Genomic DNA, 25,372 nt, shown 5'->3' with positions numbered 1-25,372 from the left:
TCACAACAGAAACTACCAAAATGACCCTGATCAAAAGTGTACATACCCTGGTGATTTTGGCCTGATAAAATGCACACAAGTTGACACAAAGGGGTTTGAATGGCTATTAAAAGTAACCACCCTCACCTGTGATCTGTTTGCTTGTAATTAGTGTGTGTGTATAAAAGGTCAATGAGTTTCTGGACTCCTGACAGACCCTTGCATCTATCATCCAGTGCTGCACTGACGTTTCTGGATTCTGAGTCATGAGGGAAAGCAAAAAAATAGTCAAAGGATCTGCGGGAAAAGGTAGTTGAACTGTATAAAACAGGAAAGGGATATAAAAAGATTGTAGAAAGGGAAGACACTTAAAGGAGAGAAGAAAAAAGCTGCACACCCCGGGTAATGTCAAAACATTGCTTTATTGCCGGCTCTTTCCCCATGTGGGCACTGCTTGCACTGCCCACTAATAAGGAAAGAAAAGACTCTGTCTTCCTAATGGAGAAATCTTTAAGCCCTCACACTTCGTTAATTGCCAGACCCGCGGGGTGGTATACCTCATGGAGTGCGAGTGTGGTGCCTATTACATAGGCAAAACCAAGAGTTTTGGAGACATATATCTAATATGTATAGCATGCAAATAGGCAATTGATACCTCCCTGTTGGGAGACATGCCATTTCTGCACATGGCTACACAGTACCCAAAGTAACTTTTACAGCACTCTACAGAATGCATATACCAGACAGAGGAGGCGACTGGAACAAGGTCCTGTTACAAAAAGAACAGAAATGGATCTTCCAGTTACTGGCCATGTCACCTCCTGGCATCAATGAATCTATTTTGTTCGCCCCTTTCTTAAGAGGATTTTCCTCAGGCAAAACGCATTGAAAATAGCATTTATACTTTTACATCTTTAGGGCTGGTGATTATCGCCTATTCCTATTTTTATATCTGCCATCGTAATTAATGTTTTACTTTTTGCTTTTCTGGTTTTTCTTATGCTCCTGTCTGCTTTTTATAAAATATTCTTTTTATAAGACATTCCTTTTATAAAAAAAAATTATTTTTGTCATCTGTTTGGATGTCTCTATATTTCTCTCTAAGTAGATAATCGGGATGACATAATACAAATGTTGCATATGTTCGTATTTTACATTATCAAGCTATTCTGAACACCAGCATTGATATACATCCAATTATCCCTGGTGAAGGTAATGTGTGGATGCCCAGTTGCACCTTAACAGCTCACAGTTTTGAAAGACTTTTTCCCAAAATACTTTTTTCTATTAGAACTATACTCATGAATCATTGTAATTGATAATATTTATGCATTAGGTATCAATGTACAGTGTAGCGGTATTGATGTTTTTATGTATTCTTGGTTGTTGTTTTCTTTCCTCTTTTTTTCCCCTGCTAGGCTTGACCCTTGACCTCCGGTCCGCTGGCTAATTTGGTGTGGAACCTTTGCCACAGCATGTCTTCCTGACAGGGTAGGGAGGCACAAGGGCCCTGTGCTTCCCTATACACCCACTAGGTGGCGGGACCACCCTGGGTGTAGCTATCTCCTGCCAGTGGCGTTCCGGATCACTTCCAAACGCCATGTCTATGACCGCGCACGCGCGAACCTTCGCACGTGATGTCACGCAATTGCGGCGGAAGTGACAGCGTGGCCTGGGACCTCCATCTTCTGGAACGCCGGGGGAGCCACATGTGGAGTGCTGCCACGCGTCACTATCATTGCCAGGGAGGGGAAGACGGGGGCGGACTTCTAGCACCTGCATACTGTTAGGGTAATCAACCAATGGTGAGTTTCCTTATATATATGGTGATAGAACACACTGGGGATCTTGCCTCGATCCCTAACATTCCATCAGGACAGCCACAGATCTGCGTGCAGTCTGAGGACAGGTAAAAATACCCTCACATTCTTACGGGTTGGAGCCCATGGTGCATGTTCTGCGCTATGGGTGCCCCCTCATATCTCATCATCATATACGATTTAATTCATTTGTTGATATATTTCTTGATTTTGTAGATTTGCCCATACCGCTCACATAATCAGTTGGAATATCTACAGTGTGATATTTTTCTCCTATTGCTGGAACAATTTCCCTTTGAACACACAAGGTAAAATCCCATTCTTGCTTGCACTAACACACACATCCCATCACTCACACCACCTCCCCTTTTCCCTGTTTGGTTTTGTGTTCACTATAATTGTTGCTTGGTTTTGTCCTGCCTTCTCACATTTATTTCACTCCCATGGCACTCCCATATACACATAGTCTTAACTCTCAACTTTCACAACATACACTCTTCACTTTTTCACTGTTTTTTCATAATTCCATTGTTCCTACATTTCTTCTTGGCCAACTTTCTTAGCTCTTCTATCCCTTTTCCCTTCCCTCCGTTCCGTTCCCCATTTTTCCTCTCCCCCTCCTTCCTTCCTCCCTTGTCTTCCCTCTCCCCCTTTCCCCTTTTCTCTCTCCCCCTTTTTTGCCTCCCCTTCCTTTCCTCACATTCATTCCACACCATGTCCCTCCTTCCTTCCGTCTTTATAAATATTAATTTTAATTCTCCCTTTTATGCCCTCTTTTTTCTTTCATTCCATCACACTAGTGATTTTTGATAATACAACCACCTTACATATATTTTTTAGATATATTTTAGTCCTTGTTTTCTTATTTGCACATTGATGCATCCACTTTCTATAACCATATGCTGCAGGATTGAGGAAAATATATGTATCTATCTGTCTGTCTGTCTGTCTGTCTATATATTATATATATATGTGTGTGTGTATGTTTTTTTAGTCGTCCATCCTTTAGCTGTCCATTCACCATTCCCAATATTTAACCACTTCAATACAGGGCACTTAGACACCTTCCTGCCCAGACCAATTTTCAGCTTTCAGTGCTGTCGCAGTTTGAATGACAATAGCGCGGTCATGCTACACTGTACCCAAACTAAATTTTTATCATTTTGTTCCCACAAATAGATCTTTTTGGTGGTATTTGATCACCTGTGCGGTTTTTATTTTTTGCTAAACAAATAAATAAAGACTGAAAATTTTGAAAAAAATAAAAGTTTTGCTTTTGTTTCTGTTAAAAAAAATTGTAAATAAGTAAGTTTTCTCTTTCACTAATGGGCACTGATAAGGCGGCACTGACAGGCACTGATACGGCGGCACCGATGAGGTGGCACCAATGAGCGGGCACTGACGAGCACTAACGATGGGCACTGATATGCGGCACTGATGGGCACTGGTAGGCGGCACTGATGGGTGGCACTGATATGCAGCACTGATGGGCACTGATAGGCGGCACTGATGGGCACTGATGGGTGGCACTGGGTGGCACTGATGGGCACTGATAGGTGACACTGATGGGCAATGAAAGGCGGCACTGCTGGGCACTGATAGGGTGGCGCTGATGGGCACTGATATGTGGCACTGATGGGCACTGATAGGCAGCACTGCTGGGCACTGATGGGCACTGATAGGCGGCACTGATGGGCACTGATATGTGGCACTGATGGGCACTGATACGCGGCACTGTTATTAGGCACTGATGGGCATCCCTGGTGGCACTGGCAGTGGTAGGCATTGAAGTGGGCACTGACTGGCAGCTGCCTGGGCACAGATTGGCAGCTGCCTGGGCACACAGTGGCATTTCCCTGGTGGTCTAGGGGCATACCTGGTGGTCCAGTGTGGATCGCTTCCCTGGTGGTCCTGGGCGGCTTCCCTGGTGGTCCTGGGTAGGATCCGAGGGGGGGCTGTGCTGATAAACATTCAGCACAGACCCCTCCTGTCAGGAGAGCAGCCGATCGGCTCTCCTCTGTCAGACGCGAGTGAGGAAAAGCCGATCACTGGCTCTTCCTATTTACATCGTGATCAGCCGTGATTGGACACGGCTGATCACGTGGTAAAGAGTCTCCGTCAGACTCTTTACCTAGATCGGTGCTGCGGGGTGTCAGACTGACACCCCGCAACAACGATCGCCGCGATGCGCGCCCCCGGGGGCGTGCAGCGGCTCAATATCCTGCGGACGTCACATGACGTCCAGTCAGGATTTTTAAACCACTTTGCCGCCGTCATTCTGCTATATGGTGGGCGGCAAGTGGTTAATATTGGAAGTATATATTATATCCCTACTAGTGTTAAACAAAACAGAGATTGTAGGTCGGCAATTGACTGCAAATTTGTGCCACATCCTATAGTTAAACAGTCAAGCAGAAAGAAAATGGCGGCGCTGTGTGAGGCTACAGTGTTGTTTACACTGTCCTCCATCTTGCGACCCCGGCGGGCATGCGCAGTCCGCCGGGGAAGCTGGACGTGTCGGCGGGTGGAGTAGGCGTGGCCACGCTTTATCGCGGATGCTTGCGCATGCGCGGGGGGGGCCTGGCGGCGCTCGCTCCACCCGGGGGGCCATTCACAGCGTGTCCGCCCCTCCTCTGCCATTGACAATCAGCTGTTGGCTATTACACCAACAGCTGATTGGCGAGGAGGGCTTTTTATATCTGGACACTGCTCACACCGAGCGTCCGCTGCAGTGTGCAGGACGCTGTCGGTCTGAGCTGATGTCCAGCTATCTTGTATACAAAGTAAGTGACACTCCAGTATATAACCTATGTCTTACTCAATACACCTCAATCTTAATGCTGTATTACTCTCTGCATTTTCACCTTTTTAGCCAGAAGGCATTACTATATGGCTGAATTTTGGTTCTCACCCTTTCCCCCCCATTTTAGCTTTTAGATTTGCTATTGCTGTGATCACTGACCTTTTTGGCCAATCACACTATATACCATTTATCTATCTCTCTATTGATTTAAATACCATTTAATCATTACCACTTAACCAATGATAATCTAGATGTATCCGGATTTTATAAACCCTTTAAATATATTGATATATTTATATCTCAAACTGTCAATAATATCCAGTTGAATAGACCATACATCTACTTAATGGTATTCCCATATCTCCTTCCCCCCTTTCATTATTACTTTTAGCCATCCAAGATACATCCAACCTACATCAGTCACCCTCTACATGTCCCTTTTGAATCCTCCACAGTAGTTCTATCAGGTATGTTGTACCTTTACTATTAAAGGATTTTTCCCGTATTTAATTACACTCATTTGAAGTTTTGATCAATGATTGGCCATTATATACCTTTATATTTCTACATTCTACAGGACCCGCATTCGGCCTCAGTGGAATTTCAGGTCTAAAATTTCTCTATGAACCACATCTTTGGGCCTTTCCTCTAATTTTTGAGGAACTAAATCATCTACATATATCTATACCTAGTTAAATCTTCATTTGCTATGCATGAAGTATTAACATCTTGGATACGTTAATCAACTCTTACCTATCACAATCGGGAATACGCTGGATAGGCAGACAGTGTCAGCGCCTTTGTTTTTAAACTGTTCTGGAATGCGAAGTCAGCTTACACAGTGCCAATGTAAGTGGAAATAGAATGAAAAGTACAGCATGCACTTATGTCCTTATGGTTTGATATGTACACATATTTATTACTTTTCTGTCAATACATTGTCTCTAATTTAGAAACCTCTGTTAAACTTACATCCACCCCTGAAGAAGGAGGCTAAACAACTCTGAAACGCGTCAGTTGCAAGTACATTGGTATCAATATCCCATATATGTACAAGTGTATGAATCGCATTCCTTCCAATGTTTGTTATATTGTTTATTGATGCTTTTATGATGTTTTTGAAATGAATAAATTATTGTTTATATACTATATATCTTCCTTATATTTTTCCACATGTGCCTTTAAAGTCCACCATTAGGGGAATTTTCTTTCTGCTTGACTAGTGTTAAACAAAATACACCCATAGCATTGTGATTTGATGCCCCAAATGCAGGTGCTGTCTACCCGACTCCTCGCAGGACACGTATGAGCATTTGGTCTCCCCCTTTATGGATGCACCGGCCGACCGGGGAATCTTGGATCAAGTAAGGAGGTCTCCCTTTAGAGGCCCTTGAGACATCGCACAACACAATGTGATTGGTAACTATATAAAAATGTCTATTATTGTTCTTTTTACTCCTTGATTATAATTATGAATTCCAATACATGTAAACATTCCTACAGCTTACAAAATCCTCTGAAGAAGACCCGGTGGGGTTGAAATGCGTCAGAATTTGCATATCATCTCTACTTCAGTGTTTGAGCACTGTGTATCGTTGTATACAGCTACATTAGTGATGTTGTTGTTTTTATCTTTTGTACTACAGCTCATGTTTTGGCCGATTCTGTCAAATTTTTGATACTATGTTTAAATAAAACCTTAATTAATTATACTTCATGTAGTATTTTTTCAACCTTTTGCTGCCTAGAAAACCCCTTACGGGGGGACAATCCCTTTTCTTTTCAGGGATATAAAAAGATATCCAAGGAATTGAGAATGCCAATCAGCAGTGTTCAAACTCTAATCAAGAAGTGGAAAATGAGGGGTTCTGTTGAAACCAAACCATGGTCAAGTAGACCAACTAAAATTTCAGCCACAACTGCTAGGAAAGTTGTTTGGGATGCAAAGAAAAACCCACAAATAACTTCAGGAGACATACAGGCCTCTCTAAAAACATGTGGTGTGGCTGTTTCAAGATGCACAATAAGGAGGCACTTGAAGAAAGATGGGATGGTCGAGTCACCAGAAGAAAGCCATTACCATGGGAGGAGTATGTGTGTTTGCTATGAAGAGGGAGGGGGGAATTCCTCCAACAGCTCTCCCTGCTGATTGGACAGTCTACCCCGCCCTGAATGCAAAGGAAGGGGGGATTGTCCTGAGTGTTACCTGTGTATCTGTGTTTCAATAAACAGTTCATGTTCAGCAGCCAAAACAAGTACTGCCTAGTTTGTGGTTGCAAGCGGTTGGAAGATCTTATATCTATATTCAGACTGGAAGGAAGCGGTATATGACAAAAGCACTCAAGCGGAGTGTGGGATGTTTCTTTAAATTGAGAACTGTAAGAGCTCTTTATAACTTTGGTTTAGCCGGAAATGTCCACCTTCCTCATTCTATATTTGAATACTTAGGTAGTAGGACACATTTCCTAGATCCTTAAGCTGACCATAGACCAGGGGCATTGCTAGGTGGGAAAAAGACCAGGTGCTTCAGCCTGAAGTCCAAGCCCAGCAGTGGCAGTGGGGGGGGGATTGACTGCTTGGGGGGGTTAGGCTCTCTTGATGGTTGCTGCCTGGCTCACCAGTGCCCATCCAGGCTGACCACTAAACTGATCTACCTGACACCTACACTGACCCCCTGATACATACACTGACCCCCCTGCCACCTACACTGACCCCCCTGACACCTACACTGATCCCACCTGACACCTACACTGACCCCCACGACACATACACTGCCCCCCTGACACCTACATTGACCCCCTGACACATTCATTGACCCCCCCGACACATACACTAACCCCCCATGCGACAAGTGACCTCTTGACACTCCTGCAGCTCAGCCTTACCCGTGTCATCCATGACCACTTTGAGACAGCATGCTGCACCCACCAGGGAGAGAGAGTCAGGATAGGAGAGCCACTCTGCTGCACGCACCTGGGAGAGAGAGCCAGGATAGGAGAGCCGCTCCGCTGCACAAACCAGGGAGAGAGAGCCAGGATAGGAGAGCTGCTCCTCTACATGCACCAGGCAGAGAGAGGCAGGATAGGAGAGCTGCTCCGCTGCCTGCTAATTTACACAGAGTGAGCAGGGATCTCCCAGTGCCCAGCGGGGCTGCAGTGTCATTCCCACCTCCTCCTGGACCCGGCAGCATCTATGATGGACGTCACACGTCCCGCGGTCTCGGCATTGAACCAGTGAGATGTCCATCATAGGAGCCGAGTCCCAGAGACGGGACTTTTGGTACTTCACTTGGCCGTGCTGGATAAGTGGGAGATCATTCCCTGCTGCCTGTGTAAACGGCTCAGGGCTAATAATGAATTTAGCAATATCGAGACCCAGGGCATGTCACACTTGGGTTCCAGCCCACGTCAAACCCCCCTCCCGACGCCACTGCCATAGACAGATTTAAATTCATCTGGTTCAGCAGGAATTGGCTAAATTTGTATCCTTCTACAGGCAGGCTGGTTGATCTATTGATCTCTCACTGATTGATACTCACTGTAATTCCTCTATCCGGCTTGTTGTCAGAGCTCCCATCAGATCACTGAAATGAGGACCCTCCAGATGGTTATGTGATAGGATCAGTGTCCTCAGTGTCTGGTTATTTCTTATTCCAGATGCCAGGTGGGTGCAGGAACTGTCTGTCAGGTGATTATTATCCAATCTGAAGAGAAGAAGAGAAGAATGTTACCAGAAGAAAATTAATTTCTCCCCCAGGAATGAATGTAACTATTTTCTACATGAATGGAACTAATTTCTCTTTATTGGAATCATTTATATTAGATCACTTTATAAAACTCCAGGAAATAGAATTTTATAAGAAAACTGTTATAATGGAGTAGACCCCCCAATATTGTCATCCATGTGTAGAGACGGTGATATCTCCATACACAGGATAACCACAGAATACCACTGACATGACTCGTATTGTGCTACAATCTCCTTGTTTATGGAGCATGAATGGTATCAGCAGACAGTGTGAGGCCGGAATCATCATTGCTAGTGATTGGACGGGATGATTTTTGTCTGATATTCTATTTATCTCTGCTGATGACAAATTCTTTAATCCAAATACTGTATATGATTTGGTTTAATATTTGAATAATAAAATTGCATATAGTTTGGGCCTAGGAAAACTTCCTCCACCCCTCCAAAATTCTTTGGCTTGAATGTAAGTATGAACAGGCCTCTTGAACAGCTAATTGTGCCCAGATGTAATTATCTCAAAAGCATGGGAAAGACAAGCTAGAAAGTCCATAAGACATAAGTGAGAGCAGTGTTTCTCAGCCAGGGTGGTGTCGTACCCCAGGGCTCTGCAGATTTCCATCATCCAATCATGTGCAAGCAAAAATGCTATTTTTAATTGAATTAATGAATTTAATTAAATGAAGCTTTACCACATTTACTATAAAAAAAGCGTTCATTAGATAAAATTGTTGGGACTTTATATGAGACGACTGGTACAGAGTTCGTATGTCTCCATCCCTGAATCATATAGAAAAAACAGGGGGAAGGGGAATGGGGGAATGATGGGACTTTATATGAAGCACAACACCAGAACCAAATGAATCATTAGTAGATACTATTTAATGGTGCACAATAGGGATGCACCGATACGAGTACAAGTAACAATACTTTTTTTTTTAGTACTCGCTGATACCAATTACAGACACCTACCGCAACTGTTTTGTTTTCACTTTAGCTGTCAGCAATGGTACAAAGCTATATCGGATTTGCTCCTGAGTGGAATTTATCCACAAAACGTGTGTAGAGCTTTTTATCGATGTATTGTCACAGCTACCATGCGTCTACTATCAGACTACCTTGAATAAATTTGAATAAATTTTATATTATCATGTGTGCAATCAATCATGTCTATATGCAGGTTTGAGCTAAAGTTAATACATTTTAATATATATTATGTACTATGTAGAAACACTTATGTGTGTGTATTCATTTATATGTATTTATTATGTTATTTATCACATGTTATTTACTGTGCCACATGCATCCATGTGCACCATTAAATAGTATCTAATTGATTAATTTGGTTCTGGTGTTGTGCTTCATATAAAGTCCCACTATTCCCCCATTCCCCTTCCCCCTCTTTTCTATACTAGGAAAAAAGAGTGTAACTGCACTTGCAGAGTTAAGTCTATTTGCCTTTAGTAAATCAACCCCAAAGTCTTCTCTTCCTCTAAACCAGTGGTCTCCAAACTGCAGCCCAGGGGCCGGATGTGGCCCTCTGCTTGCTTTTATCTGGCCCATGGGACACTATTCCTCCCACTGACACCAACAACAAGGCATAATTCCTGTCATCGATTCCAACAGTAGGGCACTATTCCTCCCTCGGACACCAGCGGCTGGGCACTATCCTTCTGCTGACATTAATGATATGGCAATATTCTTCCCACTGACACCAATGAAGGAGCACTATTCCTCTTACTGACACCAAAAATGGGGTTCTATTCCTCCCACTGATACTAATAATGAGGCACTATTCCTCCACAGATACCAACAATGGGGCACTATTCCTCCCACTGACACCAATGATGTGACACTATTCCTTCCACTGACACCAATGATGGGGCACTATTCCTCCTAATGATATCAATGCTAGAGTACTAAACCTCCCACTGACAACAAAAATGGGGCAATATTCTTCCTTCTTATTGCTATCACATAGAGAGTTAATAGCTTACTATGTGATAGCACAGTAGTAATAAAGATGCCATGTCCTCTTTAAAGGAGGAATCAAGGGTCTTGTAGACCTCTAATGTCACCTCTGGACCCAAGTGAAGCTGATTAAGCAGATTGTGTACGATCAGCTGCTTCCACAGGCAGCACTGCCAGGGATTGAAAGCTCGCAGGAGGGAAGGAGAACCCAGGATAGATGACAAAGGTAGTGGGAGAGTGGTACCTCTAAGGGTGTGATGATCGCTGATTTCCTTCCACTGTAATCAGAAACTCAACATATGAGTCCCGGGCCCACAGGAAGGACATCGGAGCTGGGGATACATGTGGGGATAGTTAAGCGGAGGCTGTACCTTTGGGAGTGTATGGAAGTGATGATCACTGATCTCTCTCTCACCAACACCAGACATACCAGTCACAGGTCTGTAGGAGGGACTGTAGAGCCTGACATACGTGGTGTGGGTGTGACTAGGAAGCCAACAGTCAGTTTGTGTTTAAAAGACCTTGCTACCAGATGCAATTTATAAATGTTGCTGGTAAATGTGTTAAAAAAAAGAAAGTGTGGTTAGAGGCAGAGAAAAACACAACAAAGGGCCCTCAGGGGCCAAGCTAGAAAAGCTTGCTATAAAGAAAGAATCAAGAGCTGCCATAGCAGAAGCAGATGCCATAGAACCCCCTACAAATCCTGATAGTTAATATAGTGGATGCAGCAATGTACCCAGTGCAGAACCAAAAACCCAAACATCTCTGCAACTCTTTTCAGAATATGTCTATAAACATTCTAGGATAAGTAGGACTCACCTAGGAAAGACAGGGAAAAATGCAATTGAAGAGACAAACCAAAGTAGCCATGCTATATTATTTAAGTCAGCCAAAAGTCCCACGAGAACTCCAAGCACAGTGATACCCTTATAATGGATTCCCCATGCGTGTGATACCTGAGACTCCAAATTATCCTGTAGAGATAACCTTTTTCATGCCAGAGAGGTACAACATAGGTCACCTTAAGCCTGAGACTCTTATAAGGTATCAAATGGGAAACCATCAAACCTAATTTGAAACCCAGTGATATTGTTCTTGTAAAAGACTGGCATTCTTAAAGAAATAAGTGGCCTCTAGGCTTTGTCAAAAAAAGGAGAAAGACCAATAACTAGTAATGTATCTAGAGAAAATGAAGATCATTCCAATTTAACATAGGAATGTGATTAGTCATAGTTGACAATTACCTCAAACTTTTGATGGTGTGTAGACCCGGTAGAAGTTTCCTCAATCCCTCACTCTGAATAATACATGAACTTAGACTTACTTCTTCTACCTCTCTGCACGATTGAAGAATAAAAGACAGCACAGAGCAGTCCAAAGGGTTGAGGAAAACACCAGAAATGTCAGCTTTGTTTAATCCAATACATTGTGACACCAGAGCCTTATTTCTGCTTTCATTGAGATAATAGAATACATTCAAATTTGTTTTGCTTCTTGTATATTTGTCAGGTCTTTGCTCTGCAATTTTCTTATGGATCCAGGTGATGACATGTCTGGCAGCCTGAGTAGACAATTCTCCCGCATGAGACTTTAACATGGATCTAGTAGAAGAGTCTGAGAGACCACAGAGGAAACGGAGGAATATTTCAGCACGGCCGTCTTTGTAAGATTCAGCATCATCAAGTGTTTCCTGTAATCTGTCAGGATTATAGTTAATAAAATGGACTAAAGCAGCAAAAAACTCCTGAAGAGTGAGATGTAAGAAGGTGCAATCCACATCGGGAGGCTGACCAGATTCCATCATAAAAGATGAAAAGACATGATTATCATTTCTCACACTGAATGACTCCAGATGACGCTCATCAAATACAATCATGTGATTCATGACTCCATGTTCTGCCATCCACCCAATAGATGTCAGAAGTTCCCGGGCAGTGTGACCACCATCTTTATTCTGGCTGTGATTGCCCAGAATGTTAGAGACAAAGGTAACAAAGAGTTGTGTCACTGTTTTGGGTAATGATGTCATCAGCTGAGCAGTGATTGTTGTTTGGGCTCTGAAGCACATTGATAACACTGTACAGATGATCCAGCAGTATGATGGGATATAACAGAAAGTGTACAGCATGTCATTCTCCTGCACATAATGAAAAGCCTTCTCTGACAATTCCTCATTTCCAAAGAAATTGTTAAAGAAAGTCAGTCTGCCTTCATGGAGAAATCCCATGATCTCAGCTATTCTCTGGAAGACACTGGTATCAACTGACACCAGTCTGATTGGGCGGCTGGTTATCAGTACAGAGCAGCCTTTAAGAAGACTCTGCCTCACCAAACTAACCACAATCTCACCAAAATGTCTTCTCTGTTTTGGATTAGACAATTTACTTAATCTGAAGTCTATATGGTGAATACTTTCATCTAAACTATCAAATATAAACAGAAGTCTCCCTGGATCTTGTAAAATATCTCCAATCTTGCTCTCCAGATATGGATATTGATGAAGAATCATCTCCTCCAAGCTGACCTCTCCCAGTCTATTAAGGTCCCGGAATCTGAAGATGAAGACAAAGGCAAATCTCTGGTAGTGTTTTCCGGTCACCCAGTCATAGACAAACTTCTCAATCAGCGTGGTCTTCCCTATTCCTGGCACTCCGCTCACCATTACTGCATGTGGTACACATTGTGACTGGTGGTTCCATCGGAACAGCTTGCTGGGGGAAATGTGTTCCAGTCCAGTTTGTGCTTCCTTCAAGCATTTCTCATGTTTTACCCCAGTCTGTATTATCTCATTCTGGGGCCGCTGCCTGAACTGATCGGTGGAGACTACAATCAGGTTCACATAACGCTCATTGATGAGGAATCTTTGTGGTTCCAGGGTAGTTCCTGGGGGTCTATGCTCCACTAGAGTCTCAGTCTTCTCCATTAGATATTGTTTGTGTTTTTCCTGAATATCTGGGAATATAATGGAAATATTTTATAACTCAGGTTACAGTAAAAATTAAATTTCTTTTAGTTTAGTATATGTAAAACTTTGTACCATATTCTGAGCATAGATCTTTGGGAATGTACTACAAATACATATTATTTTAACTCATTGTTAAAGTAAAGAAGAAAGACCATATTGGGGAGTAGGGATGAGCCGAACATCCGCCAGTTCGGTTCGCACCAGAACTTACGAACAGGCAAAAAATGTGTTCGAACATGCGAACACCGTTAAAGTCTATGGGAAACGAACATGAATAATCAAAAGTGCTAATTTTAAAGGCTTATATGCAAGTTATTGTCATAAAAAGTGTTTGGGGACCTGGGTCCTGCCTCAGGGGACATGGATCAATGCAAAAAAAAGTTTTAAAAACCACCGTTTTTTCGGGAGCAGTGATTTTAATAATGCTTAAAGTGAAACAATAAAAGTGTAATATCCCTTTAAATTTCATACCTGGGGGGTGTCTATAGTATGCCTGTAAAGGGGCACATGTTTCCCATGTTTAGAACAGTCTGACAGCAAAATGACATTTCAAAGGAAAAAAAGTAATTTAAAACTACTCGCGGCTATTAATGAATTGCCGGTCCGACAATACACATAAAAGTTCATTGATAAAAACGGCATGGGAATTCCCCACAGGGGAACCCCGAACCAAAATTTAAAAAACAAAAATGACGTGGGGGTCCCCCTAAATTCCATACCAGGCCCTTTAGGTCTGGTATGGATATTAAGGGGAACCCCAGCCAAAATTTTTTTAAAAAATGGCGTGGGGTCCCCCTCCAAATCTATACCAGACCCTTCAGTTCTGGTATGGATTTTAAGGGGAACCCCGCGCCAAAATTAAAAAAAAAATGGCATGGGGTCACCCTCAAAATCCATACAAGACCCTTTTTCGAGCATGCAACCTGGCAGGCCGCAGGAAAAGAGTGGGGGGACGAGAAAGCGCCCCCCCTCCTGAACCGTACCAGGCCACATGCCCTTAACATTGGGAGGGTGCTTTGGGGTAGCCCCCCAAAACACCTTGTCCCCATGTTGATGAGGACAAGGGCCTCATCCCCACAACCCTTGACCGGTGGTTGTGAGGGTCTGCGGGCGGGGGGCTTATCGGAATCTGGAAGCCCCCTTTAACAAGGGGACCCCCAGATCCCGGCCCTCCCCCCTGTGTGAAATGGTTAGGGGGTACAAAAGTACCCCTACCATTTCACAAAAAAACTGTCAAAAATGTTAAAAATGGCAAGAGACAGTTTTTGACAATTCCTTTATTTAAATGTTTCTTCTTTCTTCTATCTTCCTTCGGTTTCTTCCTCCATCTTCTTCTTCTGGTTCTTCTTCCGGTGTTCTCGTCCGGCATCTTCCTCCGTGGCGTCTTCTTCCCTTCCTTTTCCTCGGGCTGCCCACATCCATGATGGCATGGAGGGAGGCTCCTGCTGAGTGACGATTCTATCTTTATCTTCTTCTCTTCATTTTCTTGTCTTCATCTTCTATTCGGGCCGCTCCGCATCCATGAAGGCATGGAGGGAGGCTCCTGCTGTGTGACGCTTCTCCTCTTCTGACGGTTCTTAGATAATGGGGGCGCCGTCAAGTCCCCTCTGACGTACGGGGACTTGACGGGACTTCCCTGTGGCATTCCCCGTGACGTCAGAGGGGGCGGGGTCACCCGTTACGTAACCCCGCCCCCTTCTGACGTCACGGGGAATGCCACAGGGAAGTCCCTGTCAGAGGGGGGTGGGGTCACTGGGTGGCTCCGCCCCCCCATTATTTAAGAACCGTCAGAAGAGGAGAAGCGTCACACAGCGAGAGCCTCCCTCCATGCCATCATGGATGCGGAGCGGCCCAAAAAGAAGATGAAGACAAGAAGATGAAGACAAGAAGATGAAGAGAAAAAGATGAAGAGAAAAAGATGAAGAGAAAAAGATGAAGAGAGAAGCGTCACACAGCGGGAGCCTCCCTCCATGCTATCATGGATGTGGAGCGGCCCGAGGAGAAGAAGGGAAGAAGACGCCGCGGAGGAAGATGCCGGACGAGAACACCGGAGGAAGAACCAGAAGAAGAAGAAGATGGAGGAAGAAACTGAAGCAAGATAGAAGAAAGAAGAAAGAAGATAGAAGATAGAAGAAAGAAGAAGCATTTAAATAAAGAAATTGTCAAAAACTGTCTCTTGTCATTGTTAACTTTTTTGACAGTTTTTTTGTGAAATGGTAGGGGTACTTTTGTACCCCCTTACCATTTCACACAGGGGAGAGGGCCGGGATCTGGGGGTCCCCCTGTTAAAGGGGGCTTCCAGATTCCGATAATCCCCCCGCCTGCAGACCCCCACAACCACCAGCCAAGGGTTGTGGGGATGAGACCCCAAAGCACCCTCCCAATGTTGAGGGCATGTGGCCTGGTACGGTTCAGGAGGGGGGGGGCGCTCTCTCGTCCCCCCTCTTTTCCTGCGGCCTGCCAGGTTGCGTGCTCCGATAAGGGTCTGGTATGGATTTTTGGGGGGACCCCACGCCGGTTTTTTTTATTTTGGCGCGGGGTTCCCCTTAAAATCTATACCAGACCTGAAGGGTCTGGTATGGATTTTGAGGGGGACTCCCATGCCATTTTTTTTTAAATTTTGGTGCGGGGTTCCCCTTAATATCCATACCAGACCAGAAGGGTCTGGTATAGATTTTGAGGGGGACCCCACGCCATTTTTTTTTTTAACTTTTGGCCGGGGTTCCCCTTAATAACCATACCAGACAGCGGCTCGATATTCCTGATCACGTCATATGGTGTCCAATCAGGAATATCAAACCACTTTGCCGCCATCATTTGTTAATAGGGTGGGCGGCAAGTGGTTAATCTTGCTTGGAGTGGCACCATAAGATTTATACTTTCAGGTCCCTGTGTCACTTTCCCAGCCTGTATTGCTGGGGAAGAATCAAATGCAATGTGATCTGCACAGCATTAGAAGGTAGGTGGGACATCAGGGGCCTTTTAGACCCCTTAAGTCTCATTAAAGAGAATATGTCACCAACAAAAATCACATAGCGGACTTTTATTTAAAAAAAAAAGTTTAAAATATTAACCACTTCAGCCCCGGAAGATTTGGCTGCTCAATGACCAGGCCATTTTTTGTGATACAGCACTGCGACTGTGCTGCCCCAATGGGGCATAGCATTTTTATATATTGTTTCCCTGAACCATTTTCTATGGACGTTTATGTTTAGTTTACATGCTGCCATCTTGTGACCTTTTCTGGTAATGCACCTATTTGTTATTTCTTTGATTTATCACACACTTCCTTTCTGTGCAACGCTCCACCCTTCTTCCTGTGTTTGTACTTCCTGTGTAATGGAGACAGCTTAACCACTTCAGCCCCGGAAGGATTTACCCCCTTCCTGACCAGAGCGTTTTTTGCGATTCGGCACTGCGGCACTTTAATTGACAATTGCGCGGTCGTGCGACGTGGCTCTGAAACAAAATTGATGTCCTTTTTTTCCCACAAATAGAGCTTTCTTTTGGTGGTATTTGATCATCTCTGCGATTTTTATTTTTTGCGCCATAAACAAAATAAGAGCGACAATTTTGAAAAAAACGCATTATTTTTACATTTTGCTATAATAATTATCCCCAAAAAATATATAAAAAAACATTTTTTTCCTCAGTTTAGGCCGATACATATTCTTCTACATATTTTGGGTAAAAAAAAAATCGCAATAAGCGTTTATTGATTTGTTTGCGCAAAAGTTATAGCATTTACAAAATAGGGGATAGTTTTATGGCATTTTTATTAATAATTTTTTTTTTTTTTACTAGTAATGGTGGCGATCAGCGATTTTTATTGTGACTGCGACGTTATGGCGGACATGACGGACATTTTTTACACATTTTTGGGACCATTGTCATTTATACAGCAATCAGTGCTATAAAAATGCATTGATTCCTGTATAAATGACATTGGCAGTGAAGGGGTTAACCACTAGGGGGCGGGGAGGGGTTAAGTGTGTCCTAGGGGAGTGATTTCTAACTGTCAGGGGGATGGGCTGGTGTGTGACATCACTGATCTCTGCTCAGATGACAGGGAGCAGAGATCGAGTGACACTGTCACTAGGCAGAACGGGGAGATGCTGTTTACAACGGCATCTCCCGGTTCGTCCTCTCCGTGAGGCAATCGTGGGTATGCCAGCGGCGATCGAGTCCGCGGGACCCGCAAACCGACTCACGGAGATCGCGGCAGGCGTTCGCGCGCGCACACGGCGGCAAATTCAAAGTAATGTACGTGTACGTTACTTTGCGCAGCCGTGCCATTCTGCTGACGTAAAAGTACAGGAGCCAGTTGGGAACCGGTTAACAGGCCACATGTAACATGGGCACATGTATTCTGCATAAGTAAGCTACAGACAGCATCATCTTTCGACCACATAAATACTACAACCTATTCATCTGTTTGTATGCTGCCATCTGCTGTAACCCGATGTTCAGAATAAAAGCATCTTGTGGATGAAATTGGTATTTGGTGAGTTCAAACTATTTGATGAGGATTGTCTTCAGTGATTATATCTTATACAGGGCAGGCATAGAGGTCTCACAACAATCGGAGTCAGAATAGTCAAAAGATCTATAGAATTCCTACAGCCTGCTGTGCATATGTGTGTGCCTGATCTGCAATCAAGCTCAGTGCCATCCGCCATCTTGTGAAAGCACATAGTCGCACAAGCTTACTGCACCTCATATGAATGTTAAAAACTGTTTCTCTACATTGAACTGTGTTACCCCCACCTGTCTAAGCTGTGGTTCGTCTTCTTAAAGAGACAGTACCATTTTTTGCAAAAACGTGAAAAATGTTTACACAAGACTCTGAAGCACCCTTTTGTGGCTGAACCAACGCAGATTCATCATGCCTCTGAACCCGCAGATGTACAGGGAGCAGATTCTGCAGATATTGCCAAACAGAGTGTAAGACCCAAACTTACAATGAAACCGACACAGAAACTCGGAGAAAACTATGAAACCACTAGAGATGAGTTCTTCAAAATCTGTCAAAATCATGGGACAGAACTTCACACTGCATGTCAGTTTTGTCACACTTGAATGATCGACCAGCTGAACTAAAAGACTCTATAGATCGCTTATCTGCCATGTACGAACGCTACCAGCGGCTGTTTGCAAAATACACAGCTTTCTTGCAGGACTGTAATATAGAGGACTCTTCAGCAGAACTGACCAGGGCCGATGCACTAAACCAACAAAGGGATCTCTGCAAAATGCCCAGTGTAAGACCAGCAACAAAGGGCGCTCACATGAGGGTAGACAGATAGGCTGCACACCCCATAAATGCATAAAAAAACTACGAAAACCCCCTATCGGGGCTTTAAAGCAGCCAATGAACTGAAATATAGATAGTTGAAAAAATTAGTTTTATTAATACAAAAAGTAAAAATAACATGTTAAAAATCGCTAAATCTATTCTGACTGTTTGAGTCAGGACATGAACTGGATATAGCATACAATTACAACGGACTATGCCGATGATTTAAACCAATGCAAAATACAATGTATTATAAGGTAACCACAGTTTCTTCAAATATTGAATCCTTAAAATAGGTTGACAACAGACAATGCCTGTAGATAAGGGCAATATACAATGAAGTATAGATGGGACAACGGGAGTTGTATGTATGAATCCTGACGCGTTTCGACCCTTGCTGGGTCTTCTTCAGAGGATAGTTGTCCACTGTGAAAAAGGTCAACATATATCAAACATAGCATCAGATTAAACAATAACAGACCTATATGTGTATACCATATAGCATATCTGCCCAGGTTGTATAGTTACCTATCACAGAATTTTCTGGCGTTTTTAGAGTGTTTAGGGTAATGTGATTCCTCCTATGTTCCCTTGTCTCCCCCGTGTCGGGCCAACTCCCCAGGGAACGGGCGGTGGACCAAACGTGTCTTGCGAGGGATCACGCCTACATGTCCCCCATACAGGAGAGGGAAGGAGAGAGGGGCAACAGGCAGCCCGAACTGAACCCAGATAGGTTCACGTTAGTGCTAGAAACAAAGTAGAAAACGAGGGGTCAATTGGTTCTTCCACATAGTTGGGGATTTCCCTTGCTATGGAGTTGTATGAGATTATTGGATTATGGGTCCATGGGTGTGCAGGAAGACAGTTGCTGGAAAAGAAAGAAAGACGAGGGGGGGGGGAAAGGGAGAGAGGGAGAAGGAGGGGAGGAAAAAAAAAAAGGGGGGGGGGAAGAGGGGGAGGAGAGAAAGAGAAAGGGAGAAAGCATGTGAGGAAAATTGAAGAGAAAAGAAAAGGGGTGCACAATAGAGATGTGAGTGAGTGACAGAAATGAACGAGCAATTAGCAAACGCCCTGCTGCCAACCAGGAGACCATGCAGCGTATAGATATATTAAAAAGGCGATAGGGTAAAAGTGCCGACAGTCCACCAGTGAATGGACCAAGTGGAAAGGGGAAAAGACCAGCCTGTGCTGGATGGGAGGTGATGGGAAAGGAGGGGGAAAAAGGAAATGAAGGAGAGGGGGGGGGAGAGGGGGGGCAAAAGAGGAAAAGAAAAGGGGAAAGGGGTGAAGAAGGGAGGGGAGGAAGGGGAAAGGGGAGGAAGAGGAAGGGGAGACGGAGATGGGAAGGAAGGGAGTGGGGGGGGCAAAAGGAAATGGAGGAGGGGAGGAAAGGGAGAGGAGGAAGTGCCGGGGGTGGGGTGCGCAATGTGGGGATGTGCAGGGGAATGACAGTGAGTGTATGTCATGGGAAGGGTAGTGTGGGCACTGGGAGTGGGGACAAAACCTACAACAAAAAGTGCACAACCCACTACCAAAACAAAACAATCAGTGAGAATACAACCAGTGACAAAGTGCAAAGGTGGTGGCGGAAATAATTACCCAATCAAGCGAACTGGAATAGAAAGATTGGTATGTTCCTGGTTCTGAAAGGTTATAATAAAAATAAAACATCAAGACTAAATGAAAAATGGTTGGGGGAGAAGGAGAAATTGCTAAAGAGATGAGTGGAAACGTAGAGGTCGTTTCAAGTGTACTTACCAATCTATTCGATCAGTGGGTGCATTGCCTGACATCTCAAAGTAGAAAAGGATCCAGTGAAGTTCCCCTGGGATTTGTTATATATAGGAAGTGTCTAATGGACTAACTCATATCAGGTGCAAGTGTAACGAGCGCTTACCCCCCCCCCCCCCCCATTGGTGGAAAGAGCATCACAGCTGTGCGCTCTGACGTGGTCCCCCCGGCGTTCCGGAAGAGCTAATGCCCTCTGGTATCCCCGTCGCTTCCGCCGCAACTGCGCAGGCGCCGCTTACGTCACGCGCACGGCGTCTGGAAGGGATCCAGGATGCCGCTGGCAGGGTGAGAAGCACCCAAGTCAAGGTGTTGCCACCTAGTGGGCGCATGTAGAAGACGCAGGGCCCAAGCGTCCCCTCTCTCACCCTGCCAGGAAGACATGTAAGGCGCACCCCCGCCCCCCAGAGGAGAAGCACAGGCACTGAAGGGGAGGCAACCGGGAACACAGAACCAAACAGCCATAGGTTATATGCTGTGTAAACAGATGGTAGTGCAATGTGGCACAAGCAATCCATGTCGCTTGTTTGCTGGATACAACATACAGGTCTATATAATGAGGATAGAATACTGGCTAGCCTTAATCTATACACTGTACTCTGCATATCATTATCTCCAGTTGTAGTAGCATTGTCCTATTGCGATCACATAATCAAATAACAAATATATAAAAGAAAGAAAAATTACATAATACCTAAATGTTTTTACATATAAAGAACTCTGAACTGTTTTTAGGTTAGATTTTTCTAAAGAATAGAACATTGCGGAGTATGGAACCTACTTTATTAAATCCCATAACATACGTAAAGAGATATGCTTCATACATTCAAGAAATGATAGAGAGGATGATAGTAGACATATTGATTATACGTAGGGAAAACCAGGCAGGAATAGGCACAAAACTGTAAACGCTGGTAGATGAGATAAGTTGTAAAAAGCTCAACTTAGGCCAGCATGGGGACAAAAGAAAAGGGAGAAGCAAAAAGAGGGAATGGGAGAGAAGATATGATTGATGGCGCTATGTCTTCTCATGTTTCCAAAAAACATTGTGGCACATGCAAGATGTAAAGTCCTTTCCCATATATTCATTGTGTCTTCCCCGATGAAAACCCCTGCAAAAAAGGGGCAAACGAAATCGATTCGTTTAAACCCGGTGGAGAGGTGGCCTGTAACTGGAATATCCATCTCTGCTCTTTCTGCAGCAGAGACTTGTTCCAGTCGCCACCTCTAGTAGGAATCTTTATTTTGTAAAGGGCCACAAAGGTGATTCTAGGGACTCTATAATTGTGTGTAAAGATTATATGCCTTCCAATGGGGAGATACGGGTTCCCCACCTCCATGCTATAGACATGTTGGGAAATGCGCTTCCAGAATTCCTGCCTGGTTTTCCCCACATAGAATGCACCACATTCACATTCCATCAGATATACTATTCCACGAGTGTGACAATTCACAAACTGTGTAGGTGTGAATGTGTTTCCATTGGGTAAAATAAAGGTTTTATCTTGCTTAATAAGTGAACAGTATGAGCAGTGTCCACAGGGGAAAGAATCCGCTATGGAACAGTGCTTCAATCTCTTATTTTCGTTGGTGTATTCGCTCCGAACAAGCTTGTCACGTAGTGACATGGCTCTTTTGTAAGTTATGGTAGGTTTTTCTTGAACAAACTCACGCAATTTGGGGTCATCTGTGAGGATGCTCCAATGTCGCTCTATAATCTTTTTGATGGCCTGGTGTTGTCGGGAGTAGCGCATAATAATCCGGGTGAGATTACATTCAGAACTTCTGGAGGGTTTAAATTTGAAAAGCAGCTGAGATCTAGAATGTCCTATAGCTTGATTGTAAGCTTTTTTAAGGCATGATCTACTGTAGCCCCTTGCTAACAGTCGATTTTGGAACCCCTCTGCTTCTTTTTTGAACAAGACGTCATTCGAGCAGTTGCGCCAAAGGCGCAAATACTGTCCGTAAGGGATCAAGTTCTTCAATGGGATAGGGTGAAAACTATCCGAATGAAGGACCGTGTTCCCAGCAGTTGTCTTACGGAACAAAGTGCTGGAAAGGTGTCCTTCCGCAGTGACCGAAATGGAGACATCTAGGAAGGTAAGGCTGTGGGGGTCATGACTCATCTTGAATCTCAAGTTACGATCATTGACATTAATCTTGTTAAAGAATTCGACTAGTTTGGTCTCAGGTCCCTCCCAGACGTCGAAGACGTCGTCGATATACCTCAGCCATTTGGTTATATGGCTGGTGTACGCGACAAGGTCCTCGTCATCCAGGAGAGACTTCTCCCATTCCCCCAGGTACAGGTTGGCGTAGGAGGGGGCACAACAGGTCCCCATAGCCACACCCTGTACCTGGAGGTAGTGGGAGTTGTCAAAGCAAAAGTAATTATGATGCAGTATATAGTGCAGTCCATTCAAAATGAACCTGACTAATGCCGGATCATACTGGGAATGTTGTTGCAAGGCCCATTGTACAGCAGCCAAACCCTTAGAATGGGGAATGCTGCTGTACAGCGCCTCAACATCGATGGTTACCAAAATGGCATTTTCAGATATCCTAAGATCATTGATAAATTGTAGAAATTGTATTGTGTCCCTGACAAAGGAGGGCAAAGACAGAACAAGAGGTTGCAAGTGTGCATCTATAACTCGGCTTAGATTTTCTGATATGGCTCCATTGCCGGAGACAATGGGGCGGCCTGTGGGTTTTGTAGGATTTTTATGAATCTTGGGTAGACTGTAAAACGTAGCTACCTTGGGATGTGGGGTCCTAACAAATTCGTAGATGTTCTTGGTAATTTCCCCTCTATAGAATGCACGATCAATCATATTGTAAAGGCTGGAATTATATTGATTGATATTAAGGGCCGAAATTGCTTTATACCATTCTTTGTTCTTTAAAATGTCCAGACACATTGAAACATAGTCGTCATTGTTCATGACGACCACATTGCCCCCTTTGTCAGAAGGTTTTATTACAATTTTGGGGTTTTTTATGAGGCGCTGAAGGGCCCGGTTTTCGTCATCTGAGAGACTGGCAGATTTGGATTGAATTTGTGATAGTTTACATATGTCACGAATTGTCTGCCTTAAAAATACTGCTACATTGGGGTTAATGCTCGAAGAAGGGAATGTAGTAGAGGCCACTCACATCTCTATTGTTCACCCCTTTTCTTTTCTCTTCACTTTTCCTCACATGCTTTCTCCCTTTCTCTCCTCCCACCTCTTCCCCTCCCCCCCTCCCCCCTCCTTTTTTTTTTTTTCCTCCCCTCCTTCCCCCTCTCTCCCTTTTCCCCTCCCCCCCCTCGTCTTTCTTTCTTTTCCAGCAACTGCCTTCCTGCACACCCATGGACCCATAATCCAATAATTTCATACAACTCCATAGCAAGGGAAATCCCCAACTATGTGGAAGAACCAATTGACCCCTCGTTTTCTACTTTGTTTCTAGCACTAACGTGAACCTATCTGGGTGCAGTTCGGGCTGCCTGTTGCCCCTCTCTCCTTCCCTCTCCTGTATGGGGGACATGTAGGCGTGATCCCTCGCAAGACACGTTTGGTCCACCGCCCATTCCCTGGGGAGTTGGCTCGACACGGGGGAGACAAGGGAACATAGGAGGAATCACATCACCCTAAACACTCTAAAAACACCAGAAAATTCTGTGATAGGTAACTATACAACCTGGGCAGATATGCTATATGGTATACACATATAGGTCTGTTATTGTTTAATCTGATGCTATGTTTGATATATGTTGACCTTTTTTACAGTGGACAACTATCCTCTGAAGAAGACCCAGCAAGGGTCGAAACGCATCAGGATTCATACATACAACTCCAGTTGTCCCATCTATACTGCATTGTATATTGCCCTTATCTACAGGCATTGTCTGTTGTTAACCTATTTTAAGGATTCAATATTTGAAGAAACTGTGGTTGCCTTATAATACATTGTATTTTGCATTGGTTTAAATCATCGGCATAGTCCATTGTAATTGTATGCTATATCCAGTTCATGTCCTGACTCAAACAGTCAGAATAGATTTAGCGATTTTTTAACATGTTATTTATACTTTTTGTATTAATAAAACTAATTTTTTCAACTATCTATATTTCATTTCATTGGCTGCTTTAAAGCCCCGATAGGGGGTTTTCGTAGTTTTTTTATGCCCAGTGTAAGGCAGAACTCCGCATTGCTCAACTGCAGGAGACCAGATCTCACAGATCCACATCAACCAAGCACACTACACATTCTACTAGATCCTCTCGCTCCAGAAGTTCAACATTAAACGACAAGCTAATGGAGGCCCGTGCAAGTCTAGAATCAAAAAGAGTGCAAAGCTCCTTTACCAGAAAACAAGCAGAAACAGAAGCAAAGATGAAAGCTCAACAAGCAGAAATACAAGCAGAGATGGAAGCTCAACAAGCAGAGTCAGATTCCCAACTAAAGATTCTGCAAATGGAAAAGGAAGAAACAGCTGCCCTGGCAAGGCTGAGAGTCCTTGAACAAGCGATGGGAGAAAGTGCTAACTCAGTCTGTTACATCCCAGCAGAACTGCAAGACCCAGTTAAACGCACCAGTGAATATGTACTAAAGCATAATGTTTGCAATGATACAGAGTCATCTCCTATATTTCCTACTAACAACATTGTTCTGACTCTCAACATACAGACCTCTCAGCTCCAAATGCCTGAGCCTCTTCAAGTCACAACACAAGTGCATCTATGCAGCAAACCGCACAACCTCTTGCTGTGACAAGCCACAGCTCAAGCCAGAGCCAGCACAAACCTTAGGGACTACACCACAGTTAAACGCTCTTGCAACATCATTTCATCCTGGCAAACCTCACCCTACTTCACCAGAGAACTTTCACACCCGAGGGCTTCCACAAGTTACTTTGGCACCGAAGAGTGAGAGATCAGACTTGAATGACTTCGTCAGATATATGGTACGCCGTGAGCTCATTAACACTACCCTCTCAAGGTTTGACGACTGTCCGGAGA

General features: G+C 44.0%; 1 protein-coding gene across 4 annotated transcripts in view; it reads right to left on the bottom strand.

The window, feature by feature from the left end:
* The window catches only part of LOC141116965 (NACHT, LRR and PYD domains-containing protein 12-like), a 92,787-nt gene that overhangs the window by 45,919 nt on the left and 21,496 nt on the right, over window positions 1-25,372 (bottom strand). For all 4 annotated transcript variants that reach the window (XM_073609498.1, XM_073609496.1, XM_073609497.1 and 1 more), the window contains 2 exons: window positions 11,562-13,269; window positions 8,141-8,305 (listed from right to left, as the gene is read on the bottom strand). In XM_073609498.1, coding sequence (XP_073465599.1) covers window positions 8,141-8,305; window positions 11,562-13,269 — 1,873 coding nt within the window. The remainder of the gene's footprint in view (window positions 1-8,140; window positions 8,306-11,561; window positions 13,270-25,372) is intronic.

The sequence above is a fragment of the Aquarana catesbeiana genome, linkage group LG13 (genome assembly GCF_042186555.1).
Source record: "Aquarana catesbeiana isolate 2022-GZ linkage group LG13, ASM4218655v1, whole genome shotgun sequence".
Taxonomy (NCBI): domain Eukaryota; kingdom Metazoa; phylum Chordata; class Amphibia; order Anura; family Ranidae; genus Aquarana; species Aquarana catesbeiana.
The sequence above is the reverse complement of the archived record's forward strand: the minus strand, read 5'-3'. Positions and strand labels throughout refer to the sequence as shown.